This window comes from Crinia signifera, chromosome 4 (assembly GCF_055691185.1).
Source record: "Crinia signifera chromosome 4, ASM5569118v1, whole genome shotgun sequence".
NCBI lineage: Eukaryota > Metazoa > Chordata > Amphibia > Anura > Myobatrachidae > Crinia > Crinia signifera.
Window position 1 is genome coordinate 242,215,741 of NC_139220.1, and position 26,105 is coordinate 242,241,845.

At 42.6% G+C, this 26,105-nt stretch overlaps 1 protein-coding gene across 1 annotated transcript in view; it reads right to left on the reverse strand.

Moving 5' to 3' along the window:
- Positions 1-367: 367 nt before the first annotated feature.
- Positions 368-26,105, reverse strand: part of ABHD17C (abhydrolase domain containing 17C, depalmitoylase) — a 57,377-nt gene continuing 31,639 nt past the window's right edge. The window contains exons 2-3 of the mRNA XM_083184163.1: positions 5,669-5,848; positions 368-1,902 (exon numbers count right to left, since the gene is read on the reverse strand). Coding sequence (XP_083040289.1) covers positions 1,683-1,902; positions 5,669-5,848 — 400 coding nt within the window. The 3' untranslated portion in view covers positions 368-1,682. The remainder of the gene's footprint in view (positions 1,903-5,668; positions 5,849-26,105) is intronic.

The following is a 26,105-nucleotide window of genomic DNA, read 5'->3' on the forward strand; positions in this document are numbered from 1 at the left end:
ACACATGTATTGGGAATGTTCCCACTTTGTGTAAGAAATGATCACATTAGTTGTCACTTTACTACTATTTGTGCCTCCATAGTGCTACTGTGCATGTGCTGTCTGCTGATCACGTGTGTGGCAGACATTCTTGGGTAAGTGGTTGGGGTCCTGTAATTATTGCCAGAAGGGGTCCCAGAGCACAATAGTTTGAGAACCTTTGTTTTAAAACATATCAGCCAGCCATTTTTTTGAAACACAACAGGAGCTGGTTGGAGCACCACATAAAATTAGTAACAAGTGATAACAAGAATATTACGGATAGTCAAGTCTGCTCCTGAATACCTTATTCAACTTGATCTACATAAAAATAAAGACACAAGCAGTGTTACCTTTCCATGCATTCTTTATTCCAACACAACCATAGTACTGTCCTCAAGCAACAAGAAACAAATCAGAGCATATTCTGTTCATTTTATAAAACAAATTCCTAGACTCACAGTATATGTCAGGCATATAATCCCCCTTAATGCCAGAGGCTGTACAGACAGCGTCCTCTGTGACCATGGAGAATGGAAGTTCACCCGCTCAGCCACAGGGATAATGAACCATGCCCCCAAACTCCCCTACAGGGACTCTAATTACAGACCCAAACCTATAGTATTACCCAAGTATATAGCTTGTGCCTTTCCAGTGTGAAAAAAGAGGGAAAAAATACTATAAACTGAAGTAACTGTTTTCTTCATAAATGTTTACAGGTTTTTGTTTTTTTTTTCTCTCCCAGAAATCATTATAAAAATCTTTTAATAGCAAAAAAACACTTTTACGGATAAAAATCTAACAAACCCTTTAAGTTGCTTTAGAAAAAAAATGGGCCGGTTATCTGTCAGTGTGCAATGACAACAAAATAAGCAATACAAGATCGTAGTGTTGTAAAGGACTACAAAAACAACAAAAAGAACCCTAAATGGAATGCATTATGGAGTAATATCCAGAGTGTGTTAGAGTATTTTTTTCTAGTACTACAGCTTCACATTTAAATTTTATTTTAATATTACACGAAGAAGATCAAGAGTGGCATTCAGAATGTCTGCCGAGATAGATCGTTATTGTACCAATGACCTCTCTATCCATTTCATCGTCATACATGATAATTCCTTGCGGATAATTAGCGTCATCATGAAAGCCCTATGGGGAATTACACATTTCAATAGAATGTTATATCACAATACATTATACATTTACCAAACAAGCAAAATTCCTCTTTCATTTTTTTTTAAATCAATTATCAGTTGAAGTAGAATATACAGATTACCAATTCTACAGCAGCTCTGTATAGATCCAGTTGACCCAGAGCTGTTATGATGGGATTAACCGGCAGTAGAATGAGGTCCTTCAAATGAATGTTGTGTAAACATGTTCCATAATATAAACTGTGCTCTAGAAAACCAGAGGCTCCTGATCCTCTTGGACGCCTCTAATAAACAAGTTGAGATTAAGTTACAGCAGCTGAAAGCACATTAACAATTAAAAAAAAACAAAAGAACTGACAGTTGCCACTGGATGCTTGATCTGCATAATCCAGCCCAGAGAGGGCATTTTTGGGCAGTGTAAAGAGATTGCCCAGCACCATGGTGGACGTGTCTTCTCAGAGGCGTTGTTTCCGCTGTTCACAGTAAGTGAGGTAAGACTGGAGGAAGCTCTCAGGAATTGGGCAACTCATGCGATATGAACTGCTTTAGTCTCTCTAGATACTGCGCGTACAGCTCTATGTCATTGTGCCCTGCTCCTTCCACCCAAAGAGGCTCTACAGCCCGTGGGCAGCGCTCATACATTGCCAGGCCGTGTGAGAAATCAATGACTTCATCTTCAGTTCCGTGGATTATCAGTACGGGAGAAGTGACCTTTGAGATTTTGTCGATGCTGCAAAGGACAGGACAAAGGAATTATTAAGAAACCGGTTTACACACATTTATAATAAGGAGCACTAGATTTCATGTACAGTACAGGCTTTAAAAAAAAAAAAAAAAACAACCCTTCTCAAGACTACTTGTAAAACTGCAGATATTTTGCTGGCATTTATTTTGGGCTTTTATTTTATATACTGCTGGGAAAAAAAAAGGAATTCATTGGTTCTTAAAATACAGTTTTAAAATAGCACATTGGGCAGTATTCAATGACAAATTTTCTCCGTGCATGGCGAGAGATTTTTTCTCTCGCCATGCACTCGCCGTGTTCCGGAGCCTCCTGCTCCCACTATTCAACGTATGTAAGACTCGCCGCCACTCGCGGCGAGTCTTAACCCCTGCAGCGGACGAGCGTCCGCGGCAGGGAGCTGACAGGGAGCCGTGGGACGGTGGCATCCAGGGAGATTAAAGTCTCCCTGGATGCCCCAGAACATATGTGGAGGGTAGGGCCCCCCCCCCGGGACCCAGGCAGCACAGGCTGCCCCCCCCTATAGCCAGCGGGGGACCCAGTATTCACTGTACCCGAACGTGCATCGGGTGCAGTGAATATATGAATATCTAATGAGCGGCTCGAGCGCTCCGGCCCCCTGCTGGCTGCACTGTGGAAAAAAAAAAAAAATTTAAAAATTTTTTTTTTTATTAAATATATATTCATGTGCTATAAGCACATGAATAAAAATAACATGCCCCTTCACAGAAAAAAAAACCTGATTTTTTTACACCAAAATTAAAAAAAAAAAACCTTTTAGATTAAAAGTTCACATTCCAGCTCTCCATCAAAAGATGGAGAATTTCTACACGGAGAGAGACGGCGAAAATTACTTAAAAAGACGGCGAATATTTCACATTGAATAGGGTTGCTCGCTTTTGGAGAGCAAAAGTCTCCATCCAAGGCGAGAAAAGCACAAACTCTCCATAAAACACGGAGAATTTTTCTCATTGAATACTGCCCATTATCTTAAAATGTATAAATAAATGTGTATAATATGTCCGTATTCGGGGGCCCTCTGGCTGGTGTGGCTAGGCTGCATAGGCCGTTATTATTCACTTTCTAATACCTAAACTGCTTTTCACTAATGTAACACGTTTTAAACACCCTAATTACTACTGCTCAGCTATGTAACACTTATTAGGGAGCTGTTGCTATTTATTAAAGTAACATTAAAACTGCTACTTCTCACTAGTGTGATGCCTTGGGGTGGTTGGGTTGTACTGGCCTGGAGGGGTCCATGTTAAATTGAAGAGTTCATTATATGGTAACTGTTCTGACTGCCTGTGCTCTCAGTGTTTAGAAAGCATGGATGGAAAACCTTTGGCACTCCAGCTTTTGTAGAACTACAAATCCCAGCATGTCCCGCTACAGTTTTGGTATTTGGCCATGCTGAAATGGTTACAGGGCATGCTTGGGATGCGTAGTTCAACAGCAGCCGGTGGGCCAAAGGTTCCCCATCCCTGGTTTAAAGTGTGCCCCTGCATTTTCTACTTTTGAATATCCATGTGTGATTAGGATTACAAAATGGTTTCCAAACATTATTTACTTGTGCAATAACTGCTGGGGGTATTCAATCATCCCGAGACATGGAATCCCAGGCTATTTTTGTCCAATTCGATAGTAATTCGACAGTCGGAATTTAATGTTCTGGCTGTCGAGTGTCGGAAAGTCCGTGGATCGGTTAAAACGGCAGCGGATTGTCAAAAAAACAGATCCGACTTTAGAAAAAAAGTCAGATCTGACTAGCTTCAATGCAACACAGATTGAAAGCCCCCTTAATGTTGTGCAGTCTCCCACACTGCTACTATTTTTGCAGTCCAATAACATGCTGCCTGGTTGCCAGCCACAGAGCAAGTGCACCAAATATTAAAAGGTTATCCCTGAACCGGCCAACTGTTCTCTTTTTCAAACAGGCAACGTGTTGCTCACCAATAACATGCATTGCACAAATGCATTCAGTAGTTAAAGCAGTGGTTGCCGGTTGTTCAGGGACTGGCAGGAGAAACAGGGCGACAGTAAGCTCTGGGAACAAACATTCAGTTGGAAAAATACTGAAATGCTCTAATTAGAATAAAAAGCCAAGCTTACGCGTTGGAAGGTATCACCGAAGAAAATGCTTCAAGAATTTTAGAAATCACAATTATCTAAAGTTACCAAATACAGACATTTATTCCCTTGGTCTCTCTTTGCTCCAGCTAAACAAAATTTGCATTTAGTAAAAACTGGAAACATTCCCTTGGCCAACTCTGCTTCCGATTTCTGGGGAAGCCAATATTTAAACAGCACAGTATGTGGACAGTTCCTCACAGCTGCAGTTTTCTGAAATGATCCCGACAGTGTCCAAATCTCAGGAAAAAATATTTAATGGAAGGAGAACCGCATCTAGAAAATGTTCTACGGTATCAACTGTAAATGGCCCAAACTCAGGAACTAAGACATGTGGCTGGCAGACAGTCTCAGGAAATTTAAGAACAAGGGCATTTCTGAAGGACAACACATGAACATCTGCAATGGTTTTATGTACATTTAGAATTATGTGCCCTCTTCACAATCTTTGTGAACACTCCTGTAAAAGTATATTGTACACAGTTCTGTAAGAAGTGTAGAAACCACTGCAGGTCTCTAGTTTCATCCATTCTGTTTATTTGTACAGTTGAGTATGGCAGCAGGGACATTGGGGCGGTCTGTAGAACAGGAGTCACTTTTTGTGAATGACCATCATTACCTATACGAGGGCCCCAAGACATGTGCTTTCCTGCAGAATTGCAGCAAGATGATGCAGAATACATCCAATTTAATTGGTTGGTCTGAGGCTTGAGCTCTAGGACTCATGAAGTAGTATACAACTCCGTACCGAAAAATAACTTTACACTCTCCCTTAAAGCAAGTAATGCCCCTGCAAATGCGCCAACCAGCACTTTATAGGGGGTATTCAATCTCCCGACACTTCCTGACGGGGGGAATACTGTAGTGGCGGGGCCCTATTCCAGGAGGTCTTTCCCGACAGCATTGAACAGGGATCTTGGCAGAACGGGCCCGAATTTAGAAGCAGTTGGGCCCATTCCGCAGAGAATGGCCATGGATAGTCTAGTTCCTGGCAGCAGCTTGATGATCCACGGCCGTATCTCACGGCCACGCCCCCTTTTCTGGCATTTGGCATTCTGGACATTGAATCCCGCCTGCCGATTCTACGTCAAGCCAGTCAAGAACAGGACAGGGTCGAAGCTGTCGGGTCAGCCTGACAGTCGTGATCCGGGATTGAACATCCCCCAATATCTTGCAAACGGAAATCTAATTTTTGTATGTAACAAAGTAGTGTGTGAATATACAGGCACATATCAAGGTATGTCCTCAATCCATACAGCAACTCCATCATCTTGGTCTGCAGATCTATATACTCTGATGAAAACCTGAGAGATTGTCTGCATTTACACTATGGCAAAGCCGAAAATATCCAGTTCCATACTACTAGTTTGAAAATACACAAACAGAATGGAAAATCACAGTAGGTACTTGTCTAACAAAAGCATACCTTGTAACAGGCCTGGTCAACCTGTGGCTCTCCAGATGTTGTGAAACTACAAATCCCATCATGCCTTGCCACAGTTTTGCTATAAGGGAGTGTTAAAACCGTGGCAAGGCATGCTGGGATTTGTAGTTTCACAACATCTGGAGAGCCACAGGTTGGCCTGCCCTGCCTTATATTATCCAATTAAAAACAATGTCTTACCTGGGGAAGGCATCAAAACAGTAGGTCTTCCTTGTATCAGGAAAGGCAACCCGCAGCCCAGACATGAGAGGGGAGTGCAGAATGACCGCTGCACATTCATAACGTGATGCTAGGTCTACAGTAGGAACTGTTCCGATGCTCTGACCATACAAGATAATGTTTTCAGGGTTGATAGCATATCTGTAGAGATAAGTAGGACGTTAGGACAATCTAACTAAAATAATGTTCTGTTGCAGTTCTTCAAACATTTTCTACATGTATTGTTTATAATACGGTTTCACAAGTACATAAAGAAATGAGCAAGAAAGTGACTTACAGATGGAGCAGCAGGTTTCATTCAAAAGACCCCTTAAGGTGTTAATGTATAATATGCACCTGTACCATCAAAATTATATGGCAAATAAAACAGAAAGTTTTGCAATAATACAGGGCAGGCAGACTAAATAGAGCCAGAAGACAGCATTGATACAATAAAATTGACAAAAAGGGGAAAATGAATACAAAGCATGAATGAATGGCGCAAGTGCAGTAAGCATTATTTGCAGATAAACACTAAGGGTGAAATGTAATAGGATGAGAGATTCAGAAAGTGAGAGATTTGGTAAGAAATCTCCAGGTGTTTTTTAAAGCGGCAATCATTTACTCTGCACAGCCAGTTTGATTTTGAAGTGTAAATGATTACACTTCAAAATCAAACTGGCTGTGCAGAGTAAATGATTGCCGCTTTAAAAAACACCTGGAGATTTCTTACCAAATCTCTCACTTTCTGAATCTCTCATCCTATTACATTTCACCCTAAACTTCTTAAGACCTCTTTTACAAGCTCTCCGTATAAATATATGTTGCCTGATCAAGTCTAGGATGAGATCACAAGCGCTAACTGTAGACAGTGAATAGGCAGGGGTCAAATCTTAATTGGGGATAAGGAATTTCACAGCTAAGACATTAACATGAGGCATCTCAAAGTGATTTTCCCCTCCAATAGTTGTGAACATTCCTAATGAGAAGCAATAGCTCATCGGGCAGGCTGCATAACGAGCGATAATAAAGAAGGGAAGTGAGAGCAATACGGGCACTGTCACAGGTGTTCCTCACATGACATGGGGATTTCAGCACCTCTTTCTATGGCCAGCACTTACCGCTAGGCAGAACATGTTTGATCAGCTCTGCATTTCTAACTGGATTAATTTAAAACCGGTTTTATTTCACTTCACTGACTCCCCAAACTACAGCAGAATTCCATGTCCACGGTATAGTATTTCATTGAGAGCAGTTTAAAAACTGGATCAAATCTAGGAGCATAGTGACGGATATACTGTATAGGTAGTTTAGTAGCATGATCTTAAACATCTGTAACAATTGTTCTATTTTCAGTTTACTGATGGAACCATTCTTAAAATACACCCACAAAGCTTTGTATTATGGCCCTATGCCAGCAGATGACACCTAGCATGCTGAAACTCATACATGTAAGATTCATGGCCTACCTGTGGCTTATCTATCCCTCCGCCACAGGTAGGATAGAGGAGCCTGGCTATATCCATGTGAACTATATTTGATAAAGCAGGTGCATTCTCCAGACTCGTGTCCCTATTCAGTACAAAGTATAGGGTACACCAAAAGCACAAACCCACATTCTGGTGCATCCTACGAGATAAACAAGATATACAATTAGAACCTAAATTAGGCACCCCTTAAAAAGTCAGAATTGGGAAGATTGGACAACATCCCTTTCTCCACTACGTTTCATACAATTGCCTACACCTGCTAAATATAATATCAATACAGCCATTGGTCAAGAGAGGGCACTTTGTACTAAAACAAACATACTCCATGAATTTGAAAAAAACAAAACAGGTTAATATTTCTTTGTATATTGCCAGCATGTTCCTTATTATGAACAAAACATTAATAAACCAAGATTGTAATAAGAGGTGAGAGGGACTTGCTTGCAAGCCTATGGGCTGTGACCTAGCTATGCTAGGACGGCCTCTGCTGCGGAGCGGTCACTCAGTGCACAGAACACTAGTGATCAGTGAAATGGATCAATCTTATCCAGCTGCGGGGATGCGCATTGCTGTCGCTATAGCCCCTACACACAAACACCGATGTAGGGGCATTTGCTTAGATTGGCAAAGTCGCTTAGATAAGTCGCTTAGAAAATGCCTTAATATCGGCATGTGTGTAGGGCCCATTACAATCTATTGGGCAATGGGCATTTGACACAGGAGCATAAATGCTGTATACGGAAAACTGACCAGTCAGATTGGCTAATACAGCCCATCTTATTCATAAAGTGATGTGAATAGGATGCACAAACAGCTTCTGCTGATTGAAATCATGTATGACATGCCTATATGCAACAATGTTTTACTGGGAAAACACTAACTTAGCATTTCCTATGCAGATACAAGCATGGTTGCACACAGAATATAGGCATGCTATATCGCTAAGAAATATTTTAACGGAAAAAAGTGCACGCAGACATGCTTGGCGCTATAGCGTTAATGCACAAGAAGGCTACATGTATGTGGGCACGTGTACCTACAGTTGTGTGTGAACTGGTGAGGTAAGTGATGGAACATCTTTTGTAGCTTATGTAGATTGTTGTGTCATAGGCTGGGTGTGGGGCGTGTGGCCTTCTGTCAGCTCTTCTGCGGTGCCAAGAGCCAGGGTGACATTCTCCTGCAGCACTTAGCTCCTGTCACAGGTAAGGAGTAGGCATTACAGTTAACACCATCCCTCTTTGGCATATGAAACTGCAATACATCCTGGCACTATCTGGATCTCATTCACCGCAATAATGGGTGAAGCAGGTGCAGCCATTTAGTATTCCTTACCCCTTTGATAATATATCTCACATCTAAATGAAAACATAAAACCAAGCTCTAAAGCCCTCTTAAAAGTAGTAGTTTATGTGATGATCTGAAGGATTATTCAGGATCCAATTTGCTAGATTGCAGCTATGTTACGCGTCACAAATACAAAGATGCCCGAAAAAACAGCTGATGAAACGTACAGCACGCTCATGGATTAGACGTGTGTTGCATTTTATGTCGGTCATGCATAGTTAAGAAAGCGTGCTGCCTTTATGTATTACATTAACACACTTACCAAGAAGAGACCTGAGCTCACCATGAAAGCATAACAGCCCACAAAAATCAGCAGCCTCAATGTGCTAAAACACAAACCTAGCCACTAGCAGCTGCGTTGCGTCTTATGGTAATCATCATATACTGTACGGTATCATCATACAAATGGGTTTCAACAATTAAATCAGCTTCAAATTAAACAAAAAAAAACAATCTTAATTTTTCCCATGGGTGTAGGCAATATACTATCTAATTGGGTGTTCCTAATTTATATATAAAGTTATAACTACCATAATATTATTCGGCTGAACAAAGTATGAAGCTAAAAGGATAACTCCATCTAGATTTAATAGTATACAGAATAAAAGCACAGCCCAGGTGCTGTATAAAAAGCAAATTCTCTGGTGATCAAAGAACACGGTCCCATACTGGTGGAAAGAATTCATGAGGGTGCAATGTGCAGCAGCTGGGACTACTTGTAGTCCGTGGAAGAGAATGAATCCGTGTACAATGCATGGCCCTACCACTTGCAGGTGTCTGTAGGAGTGCAAAAAAAAGGAACCAACCATGCAGCTCAATCCAAAGTGAAATTAATCTTCTTTACAGTATTTGGAGACAAATCTGGAAAATGATATAGTTTATAGGGTTTGGCTGGGCAAAATTACAAGAGTGGTTCTCAAACGGTGTCCTGGGGCATCCCGAGGTGCCCTGGGGATTGGTGGAGAAGAACCAAAATTACATTTATGGTCAAAAGTGATAGGCAGAACCCAAGTATGACAGGTGGGCAAAACTAAATCGAATCTTTTTTTCAAAATGGCCACACTGAGCCAATCACAGCTCACTGCATCATTGCCCCGCCCCCTTAAGCTGAATATACTAGCCAGCGCAAGACAGGGGGCAGACAGTTCGACAGCAGGAGGGGTGGAGAAGACTTCCTGAATAAGCCAAAGTCCTGTCCACAAGTGAAGGTCTATATAAATAAAATATTTAAACAAAAAAAGGTATTGTGTGGTTATTTTAATATTGCAGGGGGACTATAGGTACCAGTGGGCCCTTAATGGCCCACATGCTGGTACTTGTATTTCTCCAAATACCAGCATGTGGGGCAGGCTTGCTAGACCGCATCCTGCCAAAATGCAACGTGTGAACACAAGAAGTTGCATCCTGCTAAACAGTTCCTGTTCAGCTGCATCCTGCTAAAACGCAATGCGTGGCCGAAGCTTTACCCTCGGTGCTCCGTGAAAAAATGCTGACACACCAGGGCACCGATTCTAGAAAGTTTGGGAACCATATTATACCAATGTTAGGGCACAGTGGTAGAATAAGGGAAAGCAGCAGGGTGTGGAGTTTGTATATTCTCCCCATGCTTGCGTTTCCACTGGGTACTCCAGTTTCCCCACCACAGTACCAAAATATACTGTGTAGGTTAATTGGATCCAAACAAAATTAACCCTAGAATGTCTGTGTGTACGTGTACATGTGGTAGGGAATATAGATTGTAAGCTCCACTGGGGCAGGGATGGATGTGAAGATTCAAATATTCTCTGTAAAGCGCTGCGGAATGTGTGCGCTATATAAACAACAATATAAAGATAGCACTATAGTTGGAACTCAGGAGGCTGTTTTACATGATGAGCTGGGAAATGTAGTCTGGAAAGGTCGTGCAAATCATTCACTACTTCACATGTAATTCAATAATGTTCTCTTGTGTAATGGTGGTCTAACACATCATGCTTTTTAGAAGCCCTAAGATATTTTCATATGCAGATTAAGTCCCAACATTCTTGGCAGAGAGGGAGGATGGTGCTGCGCTCGTTCAGCCAAAAGCTTTCCAAGTGGAAAATAAACTATGTGCACGGCTACAAAGGAGGATTCTGGTGTAAACTATAGATACTCAAACTATCATAAATGCCAAGATTATGTATATCATATACCATCATTGTGTGTGTGTAAATATCCAGGCCAGTTTACGTTTTGCCCGACAGCAAATAGTCAGGTGGGATTCAATGTCCCGTCTGCTGATCGACAAAAAGTATGCTTGTCTGCGTAAATGGCCGCGATCGCGACAATCCACAGCAGTTATCGGCAGAACAGGCCTGACTGCTTCTGAAGTCGGGCTCGTTATGCCAGGATCAATGCTGTCGGTAAAGACAGCATGGAATAGGGACCCACCGCTATTTCCCCCATCGGGAATAGCGGCGGAGCATTGAATACCCCCCTAAATGTTATAAACCTAAAACGTACTGTAAAATACTGCTGCTGATATTTTACACATCGCCCTAAAGGCCCATACACACTGGGCAATTTTGGCTGAAAGCAACTCAGAAGCCACCCAGTGTGTACAGCCGCTACCGCCACTCATCTGATGGTATTACCAGAAGATGAGCAACGGGGTGGATGAGGCGATACATCACCGCCCCTCGTCACGCCCCCACTGCGATGTCAGCGCATATGTACTAACATATGCGGCTGGCATCGCCATGTGGTGACAGAGGCCCCCTGCGATACCTGTAATGTGGTTTGCGAGGGGTCTCAGTCACCTCCTGGGCTCTGCGGCGGTCCCTGGCGTCTCCTCCTCCCCCCTGCAGCCGGAAGGACATCCCCGGCTGTGACATGCTGCTGGGGGAGGAGGAGCAGCACGGAGGATGGGGAGGGGGGGGGGGTGCAGGCAGCAATAGAAGCCCATAGGCTTCCAAAGGGTATCGCCACTCTGCCCGCCAAAGACGGTGCGGACGGGTTTTGGTAAATTTGAAATGCGGTAAAACGCATTTAAAAAAAAAGAATTTTTCACATCCCGCCCATAGTGAAGTGTCAGTGCTGCGTGCAGAGCGATCTGTCAGAGCCATGGTACCGGTGAGAGAACTGGCCCTGACCAATTATTATCCAGCATGCTGGATATTAATCGCTGGCTGATGCCACACATCGCTATGGCCCATACACTCTGACCAATCTAGTCAGATAGCTTAGAAAATGCCCATAAATCGCTACGTGTGTAGGCCCCATTAGGTGTTCTCAAACTAAATATTTAAGGAAACAAATTCTACCAGCATTTCATTTGGTATACCTGATCCTTTTTAAAAACTCTAATTTCTGCAATTTGGGATTTTACTTAATAGATGAATTCACACGCTTTGCTTTCCTTTTTACACTGAGGTTGTGCTACTTGTTCATGTTGGATCACACTGTATAACTGCATATTTTAGATTTACTTTGCTTTTAACCTTCATGCATTTCGGAGTTGTGCATAAAGCATTTTGTTTTAGAGTATTCTGATCACGAACGTATTCTTCACAGTATGTAAAGCCGGACAGCAAAGACGCTGCTTATGAAAAATGTGGTCAACAAATGGGTTGTATAGTTAATAAAAACATTATTATGTTAGGTGTAATGAATGACACGGTCCGTTACATTTTACAAATGAAGTAAGCCGTGCGAACACGGCTGAACGGCTATAATCCTTTACCACATATGGTAGGTGCACACTACTCAACAAAGCAGGCTGGATGCAAGACTGAAGCTCCTGCTTCAAATTAGCAACAAGAATGCTATAAAAAAAAACCATGACTTCCCTTATAAACCAAAATGAAGCCCTTGACTGTTCTGATGAGTCTGTGGTTAATTTGCACTGGTTTTGTGTGTTTAGTAACTTGGGGGAAACGTCATGTTTGGACTCGCTCTTCTGATTATCTGCGTGTGATGTTCCACATCTTTACTGAAGGTGGAGAGTAGCTGTAAGCCTAGGAGACAGTCTGGAGCCGGAGATCCTTGGAAATGTCATTCGGAGCTGCCACAATTTGCTGCAAAGTTGTTATTTAGTTTTCCTCGGTCTCATTCTAGTATCTCATTAGAGAACCAATGAAGAGTAATTTGTGCGTGGCTATACTTGAGAAGAGAAATTAGTATAAGTGTAGCAATGACGACAAACACTGGAAGAGAATACCAAAATATAGGAGTTACCACAGCTTCACCAAATGTTATGGCAAGGTTACCCATAGCAACTAATCAACTTCAAGATATCATTATATAGAAAGTATTTGATAAATGCCAAGTAGAAGCGGATTGGTTGCCAATGGCAAATCATTACATTGCCTCTCCCCCATATTTGTTTTAACCCCTTCCTGACAGAGCCAGTTTTTGCGTTCCTGACAGAGCCCTTTTTTTCAAATCTGACATGTCTCACTTAAGTGGGGATAACTTTTTTTTGCTTTTACTTATCCCAGTGATTTTGAGATTGTTTTTTCGTGACACATTGTACTTCAAATTAGTGGTAAATTTGGGTCGATACAGTCTGTGTTTTTTTGTGAAAAATACCAAAATATCGTGAAAAAATGGAAAATTTAGCGATTTGCAAAATGTTAAATTTTCTGCTTGTGAGACAAATAATCTTACCACTCAAAATAGTGAATAACTAACATAGGCCATATGTCTACTTTATGTTGACATCATTATTTCAACTTCCTTTTAATTTTTTGGGACACTAGGAGGCTTACAATATGAATAGCAAATTCTCAAATTTTCAAGAAAATTTCAAACACTGATTTTTTTAGGGACCAGTTCAGTTCTGATGTAACTTTGAGGGACTTGTATGTGAGACACCCCCATAAATGATGCCATTTCAAAAACTGCACCCCTCACAGTATTCAAAACAGCATTTTGGAAGTTTGTTAACCCTTTAGGTGTTTCACAGGAATTAAAACAAAGTGTAGGTGAAATTTCAAAATTTCTTTTTTTTTGCAGATTTGCAATTTTAATACATTTTTATAAGGAACACAGTACATTTTACTAGAGAAATGTGACTAAAAATTGATTCCCCCAATTCTTTTGTTTTCATAAATATCCTATATGTGGCCCTAGTGTGCACGGTGACCAAACCACAGGCTTCATAATAGAAGGAGCACCTACTTGATTTTGGAGCCTCCTTTTTATGAGATTATTTTTTAGGCACCATGTAGGTTTCAAGGCACCATAAGATGCTAAAAGTTAGGAACCCCCCCACAAGTGACCCCATTTTGCAAACTACACCCCTCAGGGAATTCATCTAGGGGTATAGTGTACATTTCAAACCCCCAGGGGTTTCACCAATTGTGGTACAACTGGGCAGTGAAAATGAAAAATTATTTTTTTTACACAAAAATGCAGTTCTGGCTCCAAATTTGTCATTTTCAGAAGGTATGAAGGAGACAAAGCACCCCAAAATCTGTGCCCCAATTTCTCCCGAGTACGGCAATGCCTCACATGTGACCAAAAAATACCAGTTGGGTGCATGGCAGGACTCAGAAGGGAAGGAGTGATTTTTGGATTTTGCAGCTCAGATTCTGGTGGAATTTTGGTGGGTGCTATGTCGCATTAGCAAGACCCCCCAAGCACCAATACAGTGGAACCCCCCCACAAGTCACCCCATTTTGAAAACTACACCCCTCAGGGAATTCATCTAGGGGTATAGTGTACATTTCAAACCCCCAGGGGTTTCACCAATTTTGATACAAGTGGGCAGTGAAATTGAAAAATTACATTTTTTACACAAAAATGCAGTTCTGGCTCGAAATTTTTCATTTTCAGAAGGTATGAAGGAGAAAAAGCACCCCAAAATCTGTGCCCCAATTTCTCCCGAGTACGGCAATGCCTCACATGTGACCAAAAAATACCAGTTGGGTGCATGGCAGGACTCAGAACGGAAGGAGTGATTTTTGGATTTTGCAGCTCAGATTCTGGTGGAATTTTGGTGGGTGCTATGTCGCATTAGCAAGACCCCCCAAGCACCAATACAGTGGAACCCCCCCACAAGTCACCCCATTTTGAAAACTACACCCCTCAGGGAATTCATCTAGGGGTATAGTGTACATTTCAAACCCCCAGGGGTTTCACCAATTTTGATACAAGTGGGCAGTGAACATGAAAAATTACATTTTTTTACACAAAAATGCAGTTCTGGCTCAAAATTTTTCATTTTCAGAAGGTATGAAGGAGAAAAAGCACCCCAAAATCTGTGCCCCAATTTCTCCCGAGTACGGCAATGCCTCACATGTGACCAAAAAATACCAGTTGGGTGCATGGCAGGACTCAGAAGGGAAGGAGTGATTTTTGGATTTTGCAGCACAGATTCTGGTGGAATGAATGGTGGGTGCTATGTTGCACCAATACAGTGGAACCCCCCCACAAGTCACCCCATTTTGCAAAGTACACCCCTCAGGGAATTCATCTAGGGGTATAGTGTACATTTCAAACCCCCAGGGGTTTCACCAATTTTGATACAAGTGGGCAGTGAAAATGAAAAATTACATTTTTTTACACAAAAATGCAGTTCTGGCTCAAAATTTTTCATTTTCAGAAGGTATGAAGGAGAAAAAGCACCCCAAAATATGTGCCCCAATTTCTCCCGAGTACGGAAATGCCTCACATGTGACCAAAAAATACCAGTTGGGTGCATGGCAGGACTCAGAACGGAAGGAGTGATTTTTGGATTTTGCGGCTCAGATTCTGGTGGAATTTTGGTGGGTGCTATGTCGCATTAGCAAGACCCCCCAAGCACCAATACAGTGGAACCCCCCCACAAGTGACCCCATTTTGCAAACTACACCCCTCAGGGAATTCATCTAGGGGTATAGTGTACATTTCAAACCCCCAGGGGTTTCACCAATTTTGATACAAGTGGGCAGTGAACATGAAAAATTACATTTTTTACACAAAAATGCAGTTCTGGCTCAAAATTTTTCATTTTCAGAAGGTATGAAGGAGAAAAAGCACCCCAAAATCTGTGCCCCAATTTCTCCCGAGTACGGCAATGCCTCACATGTGACCAAAAAATACCAGTTGGGTGCATGGCAGGACTCAGAAGGGAAGGAGTGATTTTTGGATTTTGCAGCACATATTCTGGTGGAATGAATGGTGGGTGCTATGTTGCACCAATACAGTGGAACCCCCCCACAAGTCACCCCATTTTGCAAACTACACCCCTCAGGGAATTCATCTAGGGGTATAGTGTACATTTAAAACCCCCAGGGGTTTCACCAATTTTGATACAAGTGGGCAGTGAAAATGAAAAATTACATTTTTTTACACAAAAATGCAGTTCTGGCTCAAAATTTTTCATTTTCAGAAGGAATGAAGGAGACAAAGCACCCCAAAATCTGTGCCCCAATTTCTCCCGAGTACGGCAATGCCTCATGTGTGACCAAAAAGTGGCAGGACTCAGAAGGGAAGGAGTGATATTTGGATTTTGCAGCACAAATTCTGGTGGAATGATGGTGGGTGCTATGTCGCATTAGCAAGACCCCCAAAGCACCAATACAGTGGAACCCCCCCACAAGTGACCCCATTTTGCAAACTACACCCCTCAGGGAATTCATCTAGGGGTATAGTGTACATTTCAAACCCCCAGGGGTTTCACCAATTTTGATACAAGTGGGCAGTGAACATGAAAAATTACATTTTTTTACACAAAAATGCAGTTCTGGCTCAATTTTTCATTTTCACAAGGAATGAAGGAGACAAAGCACCCCAAAATATGTGCCCCAATTTCTCCCGAGTACGGCAATGCCTCACATGTGACCAAAAAATACCAGTTGGGTGCATGGCAGGACTCAGAAGGGAAGGAGTGATTTTTGGATTTTGCGGCTCAGATTCTGGTGGAATGAATGGTGGGTGCTATGTGGCATTAGCAAGACCCCCGAAGCACGGTGAAATTATGAACCTAATATTCCATAGATGTGTGGTATATTTTAAAACACTCCTTTATACATAGGCCGGGTTTGTCGGGGCAAGTGTCACACTGGAAAATAGTTTGCTTTCTTATTCCCTTTTTATAGCAAACTTTGCACCTTTTTTGTGTCCTGCCCTTTTTTCCAGTGGAGGGGATTTCATCAGGAAAATGCTGCCCTGGTACAATACGGGGGCCAGTACTAGAAGTACTGGGGCCCTCTGCCTGCTGGTTCCCAAATATTAGGCCCTTTATGACTTCCTCTTGAAAGTGCATAAATGTCCCCCTCTGGCCGGTAGAACGGAATAGCACGTAAGCGTTATACAGTGCCATCTGGATGATATACACGGCCACCTTCTTGTACCAGATTTTTGTTTTCCGCAGGGCACTGTACGGCTTCAGTACCTGATCTGAAAGATCCACTCCGCCCATGTACCTATTGTAATCCAGGATACAATTAGGTTTTGAGGTGTGGGTACTGGTACCTCGTACAGGGACGGAGGTGGTACTGTCTCCGTGAATTGTTGTCAGTATAAGGACATCCCTCTTGTCCTTATATTTGACCAACAACATATTTTCGGTGCATATTCCCCTGCTTTCACCCCTTCTCATTACTTGGGCAATGTGCGTTTTTGGGAGGCCTCTTTGGTTCTTGCGCACAGTACCGCAAGCTGCTGTACCTCTTGAACCAAGGGCCTTAAACAGGGGGATGCTGGTGTAAAAGTTATCCACATAGAGGTGATAACCTTTATCCAGGAAGGGGTGCACTAAATCCCAGACAATTTTCCCACTAACACCTACGAGGGAGGGGGGGCATTCTGGCGGTTCAATTCTTGAATCCTTCCCTTCATAAACCCTAAACCTGTGGGTGTACCCTGAGGTGCTTTCACACAGTTTGTACATTTTTATGCCATACCTTGCCCTCTTACTGGGAAGGTACTGGCGGAATTTAACCCTTCCTTTAAAATGTATAAGGGACTCGTCGATACAAATAAATTTTTCAGGGATGTACACCTCTTCAAATTTGGCACTGAAATGATCAATGACCGGCCTGACTTTGAATAGCCAGTCAAAGGTGGGATCATCTCTGGGTGGGCACTGTGCATTATCGGTGTAATGTATAAATTTAAGAATTGTCTCAAATCGAGTCCGGGTCATGGCCATACGGTAAAATGGAGTACTGTACAGAACATCTGTACTCCAATATTGCCTAATTTCTGGCTTTTTTACTATGCCCATATGAAACACCAGACCCCAAAACGTCATCATCTCTACTGCATCTACAGGGGTCCACCTAGCAAATGATGACGTGGGGTTTTGAGCAATAAACTGCTGGGCATATAAATTAGTTTGGTCCACCATTAAATTTATAAAATCATCAGAGAAAAATAATTTGAAAAAGTCAATTTCTCTGAGACCTGTGGAATCAAATTGGATTCCTGGCATGGCCAAAAACTCAGGAACCTGGGGCTCAAAATTGTCTGGTGGTGGGGTCCATACGAGATCAATTATTGGGGGGGGGGGTCTCAGCTGCTCTACGGGGGCGTCTTTGAGGGGGTCCCTCATCACCAGAGGAGGAAGAGGAGCTTAAGGCGAATCCTTCAAATTCCCCGCTTGCATCACTGGCTGTGTCAGAGTCAGAAGCAAGCAGGGCATATGCCTCCTCCGCTGAATACATTCTCCTGGATGACTGGGAGGACATTTGGGAGGACATTTGGGATGCCATTTTTATTTTTGTGTTACTGGTAGTGAAATGTTTCAACACGTGTATAGTGTAGGGGGGGGTACAAACTTTATTTCAATCCGGGGGGTATGTAGTGTGTAGTGTGTATGTGGTGCAGAAAAAAAAAAATACTTTATACCAATAAAAAAAAAAAAAATGAAGGGGTTAAAAATAAAAAATTTAAGGGGTTAAAAAAAAAAAAAAAGGTCCTGCGCCAAAAATTGAGCACAGATGTTGGTCAGTAACGTCTGTCACTGAACAGCGCTCAAAGGCAACAGGAATTTGATCAAAAAAAAAAATATATAGATCAACCCTGTACCGAAAAAGATGATCAGTGATGTACGTCACTGATCAGCGCACAGCGGCCACAGGACACCCACAAAATCACAGTGTGTGTAAAAAAAAAATTAAAAAAAGACCCCACAGCACACACACAAAAAAAAAAAGGTGATCAGTGATGCGACACTGATTACCAGTGAGGTGCAGCAGGTGCACAACCTTTGGTGCAACTGACAGGTATATATAAAAAAAAAAAACCTCTGTACCCCCAAAAAAGTTGCTGATCACCTCAGATATAGTGATCAGCACAAAAGGCGGGGGCAGCAGACAAAAAATTTAGCACTCTCTATCACTCTCTGTCACTATCTCTCTCTATCTCTCACTATCTATCACTCTATGACACTGCAGCAGCAGCACTGACAGGTATATCTATATATAAAAAAAAACCTGCGCCCCCAAAAAGTTGCTGATCAGTTAATTTATACTGATCAGCACAAAAGGAGGGGGCAGCAGTCAGTTATATCAAAAATATATAGCACAATCTGTCACTATCTCTCTCTATCTCTCTCTCTCTATCTCTCTCTATCTCTCTATAACTATCACACTGCAGCAGCACAAAATATAGCACTCTGTCACTAGGCCTCTCTATCTATCTCTCTCTCTCTATCTCTCTCTATCTATAACTATATCACACTGCAGCAGCACAAAATATAGCACTCTCTGACACTATCTCTCTCTATCTCTCTATAACTATCACACTGCAGCAGCACAAAATATAGCACTCTGTCACTAGGCCTCTCTATCTATCTCTCTCTCTCTCTATCTATAACTATATCACACTGCAGCAGCACAAAATATAGCACTCTCTGACACTATCTCTCTCTCTATCTCTCTCTATCTCTCTCTATCTCTCTCTATCTCTCTCTATCTCTCTATCTCTCTCTCTATCTAGCTAGTACACTGCAGCAGCACAATTTCACAGGAAGGCACAAGTAGCAACAGGATCCAGGAAGCAGTGATGAAGCAGCGATCAGCACTCTCTGACACTATCTCTCTCTATCTCTCTATCTCTCTATCTCTCTCTATCTCTCTATCTATCTCTCTATCTCTCTATCTCTCTAGCTAGTACACTGCAGCAGCACAATTTCACAGGAAGGCACAAGTAGTAACAGGATCCAGGAAGCAGTGATGAAGCAGCGATCAGGTAAGTATGGAGCAAGCTATGGAGCAAGGTTCTGGTCAGTATGGCGGCAGGGAGGTACGGTGACCGCACTGCACGCTATTCCAGACCGGAATGGCGTCTGCAGTGCAGTCACCGTTAGTTTAAATCCCCCTCCTTGGCTGTGATTGGTCCGTCGGTCCGACGAACCAATCACGGCCTTTGGGGGCGGGCGGGGTGCGGTGGGGTGACACCAGTGTCACCCTTACACCCCGCGGTGATTGGTGCTGTACTTTACAGCACCAATCACCTCTGATCCCGTGTCACCGGCGAACGTTATTCGCCGGTGACACAGGAAAACGCTGTAATTGGCTGTTCACACTGAACAGCCAATCACAGCGATCGCCGACGGGGGGGCGGCATCGCAGCCCCCCCTGGGCATGCACGGACATGTCTGCTGTCAGGGACAGCAGACATGTTGAAACTGTCACCGCGTCTATAGACGCGGTGACAGTTAAATGCCATGACGTACATTTACGCCATGTGTCGGGAAGTACTTCCCGACCATGACGTAAATGTACGTCAAATGACGGGAAGGGGTTAAACAAAACAAACACTGCTGTATACCAGATGGATTTTGGAGTAATGTAAGATTATATGCATGCCGACGCTAACCTTATAAGAGAAGCCTACACTACTACAGGAAGTAACAATGGGTCCATTACATGAGCTGGTTGTCTGCCCTCAGATAAGATGACTTGTCTGTGGTTTTAATGTACATGCAGACAATGGGAGAAATTTACTAAGATTATATTCTACTTCACATGTGATGTTGCTATGGGCAACCAATCAGATCCTTTCTACTATCTTCTAGAGCAGTGGTTCTCAAACTGTGGGTCCCGACTTTCTCAGCATGGGGTCACGACTCCATGTTGCGGACCATCAGGCTGATGACTTTTCTAATCTCAGTCAGTGATTCAAGGGGTCTGAAATATCTGTTGAATTGTCTGTTATTTTAGACTCCTCCCATCAGTTTGTGCCTCCACAATGCTGCCATGTATGTGCTGTCTGCTGACTACACATATGATGTGATGGCCTTCTGTAGTAACTTGCTGGGGTCCTGTAATCATTTCTATTCTCTGATGGGGTCCCAGAGCAAAATAGTTTGAGGACCCCAGTTCTAGTGCCTTGATGGCTAACCTTGACACTCCAGCTGTTGTTGAACTACACATCCCAGCATGCTCTGCATCAGATTTACCATGGCCAAATAGCAAAACTGAAGCAGAGCATGCTGGGATGTGTAGTTCAACGACAGCTGGAGTGTCAAGGTTAGCCATCAAGGTTCTAGAGGGTGCTAAATAAATAAGTAGATTCTGATTGGTTGCCAATAGCAACATCACATGTGAAGTAGAATACACATCTTAACAACATTGATTTAACCCCTTCTCTGTAAATGACTAATACCACTCATTGGGGGAAATTTACTATCTGTGGCTTGTTGCCCCAGCTCCTTACAGTTGTCCCTTTTTAGTGGCTTTCTACTTACTTTAAGGAACACTAATTTTGTGGGTGTTTGGTGCTCCAGATTATTTAAACACCTTATCCAGGAAATAAACCCCAAAATGTCATAGCTCTGTATAAAAACAGATCAGTAATCTTTCAAAAACCAGACTGATTACCTGTCAAACAACTAAAATGAAGTGATCTGTAGGGTTTAGCATAGCTTCATACCTTTACCGCACACCGTCTGCATCTGGCCTATAAATGTAAAGATTCTCTTATGGCAATAAATAGGGAATTCACAAATATATCCTCACAAGACCTATGTGGGCACAAAGTAGAAATAAGCACATGATTTATAATACCGGGTGTGAGGAGTTGCAAATACGGTAGCCGTGTGGGATGCAGGCCGAACACGGATGTTTTTCTTTTTACAAGTGGCAGTCATGTAAAAGGCATGGTTTTCCCTTGTAAAACACAACGCATTTATAAAACCTCCGAGTTCTGCTGGCATCCCACACAGCCGCCGGACTCGCACCCATTACAACTGGCCCCATGTGTTCCCACTGTATAGATTTGTCACATTTCAACTGCTGTTGTGGCTTTTGTCTCAGACAAGCTGTGCAATAATGTAAAAGATAATCTCCTGGTTGGCAACAGGCAGAAATCACATTCCCAAACTGGCAGAAACTAATGATTGCAGGATCTGAATAACATCCTCCGAATGAGCCATTATGGCTATACTGTTGTAGGTTCCTGAAAAGGTCTAATACCAGACCCCTGATAGAGCAAACCCATAATCAACAACGTTGGAAACAGCCACTGTCTGCTTTGTAACAGCACACACGTACGGTCAATCCAATTCACCGCAATGTTGACGCTTCTGAAATTAGCATCAGGGTCTGGAAACGTGTTGCTGTGGCTGGCATTTAATCCTGCAGCAGCTCACACCCCTTGCAGCTAATTTGTTGACTATTATATTCCCAAATACTACAGGTGCTCAGATAAGCAGCAATTCTATAGAGCAACAGACAAAATGTAGAGTAAATAGGGCTTGCCTGCGCTTTATGTATTTGCAGAGGGAATATCCACAGCATTCTTGGAAAAAAAGGCATCTGTTTGGATAGGCCCCAATAATACAAGCAAGACGAAAAAGATGCAGAGGACGAGGCTCGGAAATCATTCATGTACTAGTTCAAAAGTAATGTACTGAAACAGATTAGTCACAGTCTCTCTAAGCATCTGACCACAACCTGATTGATAGAAACCATTGTATGAGCCCCCAAATATGCTCTGCAGTTAATGTATATACAGGTTGAGTATCCCTTATCTGCAATGCTCGGAACCACAAGCATTTTGGATAAGGGATTTTTGCGGATTTTTTCCCCCCATATTTACCTGGTCTCCCACCGTCCATGGCAGCCGGTATAATACTCTTCAGCAGCATCCCTGGTCCCACCAGTCAGCACCGGTATGGCCAGGGAATGCATCCTTCGGACCGGGGATGCAGCTGAAGAGGATTCCAATGGCCACCGTGGTCAACAAAGTATTCTGAAAAACCAAGGTTTTCGGAATACACGGATAAAGGGAGACTCAACCTGTACTGCTAAAGTAGGATTCTAACACAGAAAGTCATGCCTAAAGCTGGGTACACCCCTGAACAATGGATTTTTTTTGGCCACCCGATGATACATGCTTACACACTTAGCAATCCGCAGCCCAAAATGTCTGGCCACAGGACCCACTGGTGATATAATTGTGGGCGGTTTCTGCATCAAGCACACATGAAGAGGCAACACTATAGGCCCATACAGCTTTCAGCTCAAAGCCGCCCAGTGTGTATGCCCCGGCAATGAGCGATGATGCGCGCTCCTGCATCATCGCCAGGAACGCCATTCATCTGCTGGTAAAAGCAGAACGCATCGTAAAAAGCTTGCAATGCTTGCCACCAGCCTTCGCAAGCATACCAGCATGCGTCGGATGATGCGCATGCTGCAGGGGATGCTGGGATGGATCTGGTTGGATCCCTCACACCAGGAGAAGTGTGAAAGTAGTGCATAGGTTCTATGGGCAATTCTTGTTTTAAAAATCGTGTTGCCCACCGCATCTAAGTCCCGGAATGAACCGCATACTGGGCTTGGTGCATTTGGAGGCTGCGGCCATACCTCAGAAAATATTATTTTCAGAGGATTGCCAGCATTTTTTACTTCCATGCATCTTACCCTGTATCTGCAAGACATATCGGCATTTGCTGCGCTGCACCGTTGATGTGATATATCTGCAAGCAACAGACATATTTGGTGTGTTCACGAGCTGATGACTGGGGCGATAAGTTTGCGGGCTATAAAAACTATATATACACACCATAGTGGGTATCCGTCCCAAGTGAACACAATATCATTATCAACTTTAAAATTAAACAATATAAAGTAAAACATTTTATCACCCAAGTAGGACTACCATAAAACTTTATTCTTCACATAAGGCTCTACCCAATTATTGCAAGAGGTTTGAGTTGCGTTTGTGACGGCATGCAAACATCAGCAACACCATCTGTCCTATCTTGTCCCAGATTTGATGATTTTTGCGTGTGGGTGAACATGAACTGATTTGCGCTCTGTCACTGCCCAAGCACCAGTCCATGCTCAAACACTGCCAGAATGTGATCTACTGCAGCAACTGTCACTAAAATTTTGATTTATCAGTAAAACGGTACTGGTTTCCTAGCACGGCACCCATCGAATCGCATACCATAAGGTATACAATGGTATGCTATGTTATACAATTTTAAATTGTATACCATCGAATTATATGCCATTGTATGGCGTATACAATGGTATACGATTTTAAATTGTATAAGCACCCTAATGGGTGTTTTCAATGTTAAATGTGCCCCCTATAAAATAAATAATTGTATAAGCACCGTAATAGGTGCTTACAATGTTAAAAGCACCCCCATGCCACCAATACTATCAACGATAACCCAAAGCATGGCGAGCGCAGCGAGCCCTTGCCGGGTGGCGGTATGCATCCTCTGACCTTTTCATACCCCCACTATCCACGGCGGCGTGGAGTTGATTCTATATAGTGTGGCAAGCGCAACGAGCCACCGAGCCCCGCGGTATACATGTGAAGTAATGCGCGTCCGCTCGCCACGCTTCGGGCTCGGTGGCTTGCCACACTATATAATGTAGTGGGGGGTATGAAAAGGTTGGAGGAACGCGTACCGCCGCCACTCGCCGCGCTTCGGGTTGGCGTTGATAGTGGCGGTGGCGTGGGGTGCATTTAACATTGTAAGCACCTATTAAGGTGCTTATACAATTAAAAATCGTATAGGGGACCATTTAACATTGAAAAAAAACCCATTAGGGTGCTTATACAATTTAAAATCGCATCGCATTGCATGCCATATACAATGGTATACAATTTTAAATTGAATACAATGCCATATGACTGAATATCGTGGGCGCCGTGCTAGGAAACAAGTACCAGTAAAACTTTGAGGATATAAGCCCTTCACATAAGGGAACCAACTGTATCCTTTTCATTCATGGTTATAATCCTTACCTTGGTCAACACCGTAAACCCATATGTGAGCATCAGCAGTTTGCGTGAATTGCAACCTGCATGATCAGCCTTGCACGCTAGATTATATAACAGTCAGATAAACATTGCTATGCTCTATTAAAAAAAAATTTTAAAAAAGGAGAAGAAGCAGGTTGTCAAATAAAGCATGCTCTCAATTTATCATCTGCTTTATACAGAAGAATTATTTATCTCCAATTCTCTCATCCACAGAAGCCCTTGCGTATGTTGGACTCTCACAGCTGCCACTTGCCTCAGCATTAAACAGCTGTCAGGTTAGTTAATTATTACCTATTGGGTAAGTGCTGCCAGTATGTATGCACTGCATAAAGAGGCATTAATTCTGGTATTTTGTCACTCGATCCAACCATCCCTTTGGATTAGGTGCTAACACCAGCAGAGCCTTTAACACCATATTTATCAATTTACTTTTTCCCTATACATATGCAATTTTGAAAACCAACTTGGCAAAGGTAAAACTAATAGAAATCACAGCAGTATGTGCCAAAACATACAGCTTTATTTATGCGAACACTCAGAACGTATTCCTCTGTGCGGAGCAGCTGAAGAGAACTGTTTACTGAAAAATAAAAGTGAACAATGAAAAAACACAATGTCCTTAGCCCCATGATCATATTCTCTATGCTAAATAAAGTTAAAAGAATAGAAAGTGACAAAATGACCAAATAAAAATATACTATTGGTACATAGCAATAAAACACAAAGGGTAGAAATTTAATTATTTTTGGTGCTCCTGCATAAAGTGATGAAAATGTACTTTGCACAGCTTTATCTGTGCATGTCTAACATCAGCATCATGGACAGTGTAATTGTTAGTATTGCTGCCCCTCAGCACTGAGGTCATGGGCTCTTCTAAGAAAAATAGTAAATATCTGCAGGATTTTGTATTTGATATAAAAAAATAATAATAATCTACTTTTGACGCACCTTCAAATCTAGAACAAATAAGATCTGAGGGGTAGCTTTATTAAGCTCGGTGAAGTGATAAATTGTCTGTTTTTTATCACCGGGCCAATCAGCTCCTGCCTGTCATTTTTAAAACCAAGCCTGTAACTTATCAGGTAGGAGCTGATTGGCCGGTGATAAAAATCAGACACTTTATCACTTCACCAAGCTTAAAAAAAATAGCAAAATATATCTGCCCCTGAGTTCTAAGATCTACCACAGGATGGAAGCTCCATTTCTGGCGAGATTCCTCTTTAGTATTCCTGCCTGTGCTTGCGTGGGTACTCAGGTTTCCTCCCACAATCTAAAAATATACTGGTAGGTTGATTGGCTCCCAACAGAATGAACCCTAGCGTGAATGTGCACATGTGGTAGGGAACTCAGCTCCACTAGTGTCAGGGACTGATGTGAATGTTCTGTAAAGCGCTGCGGAAGGT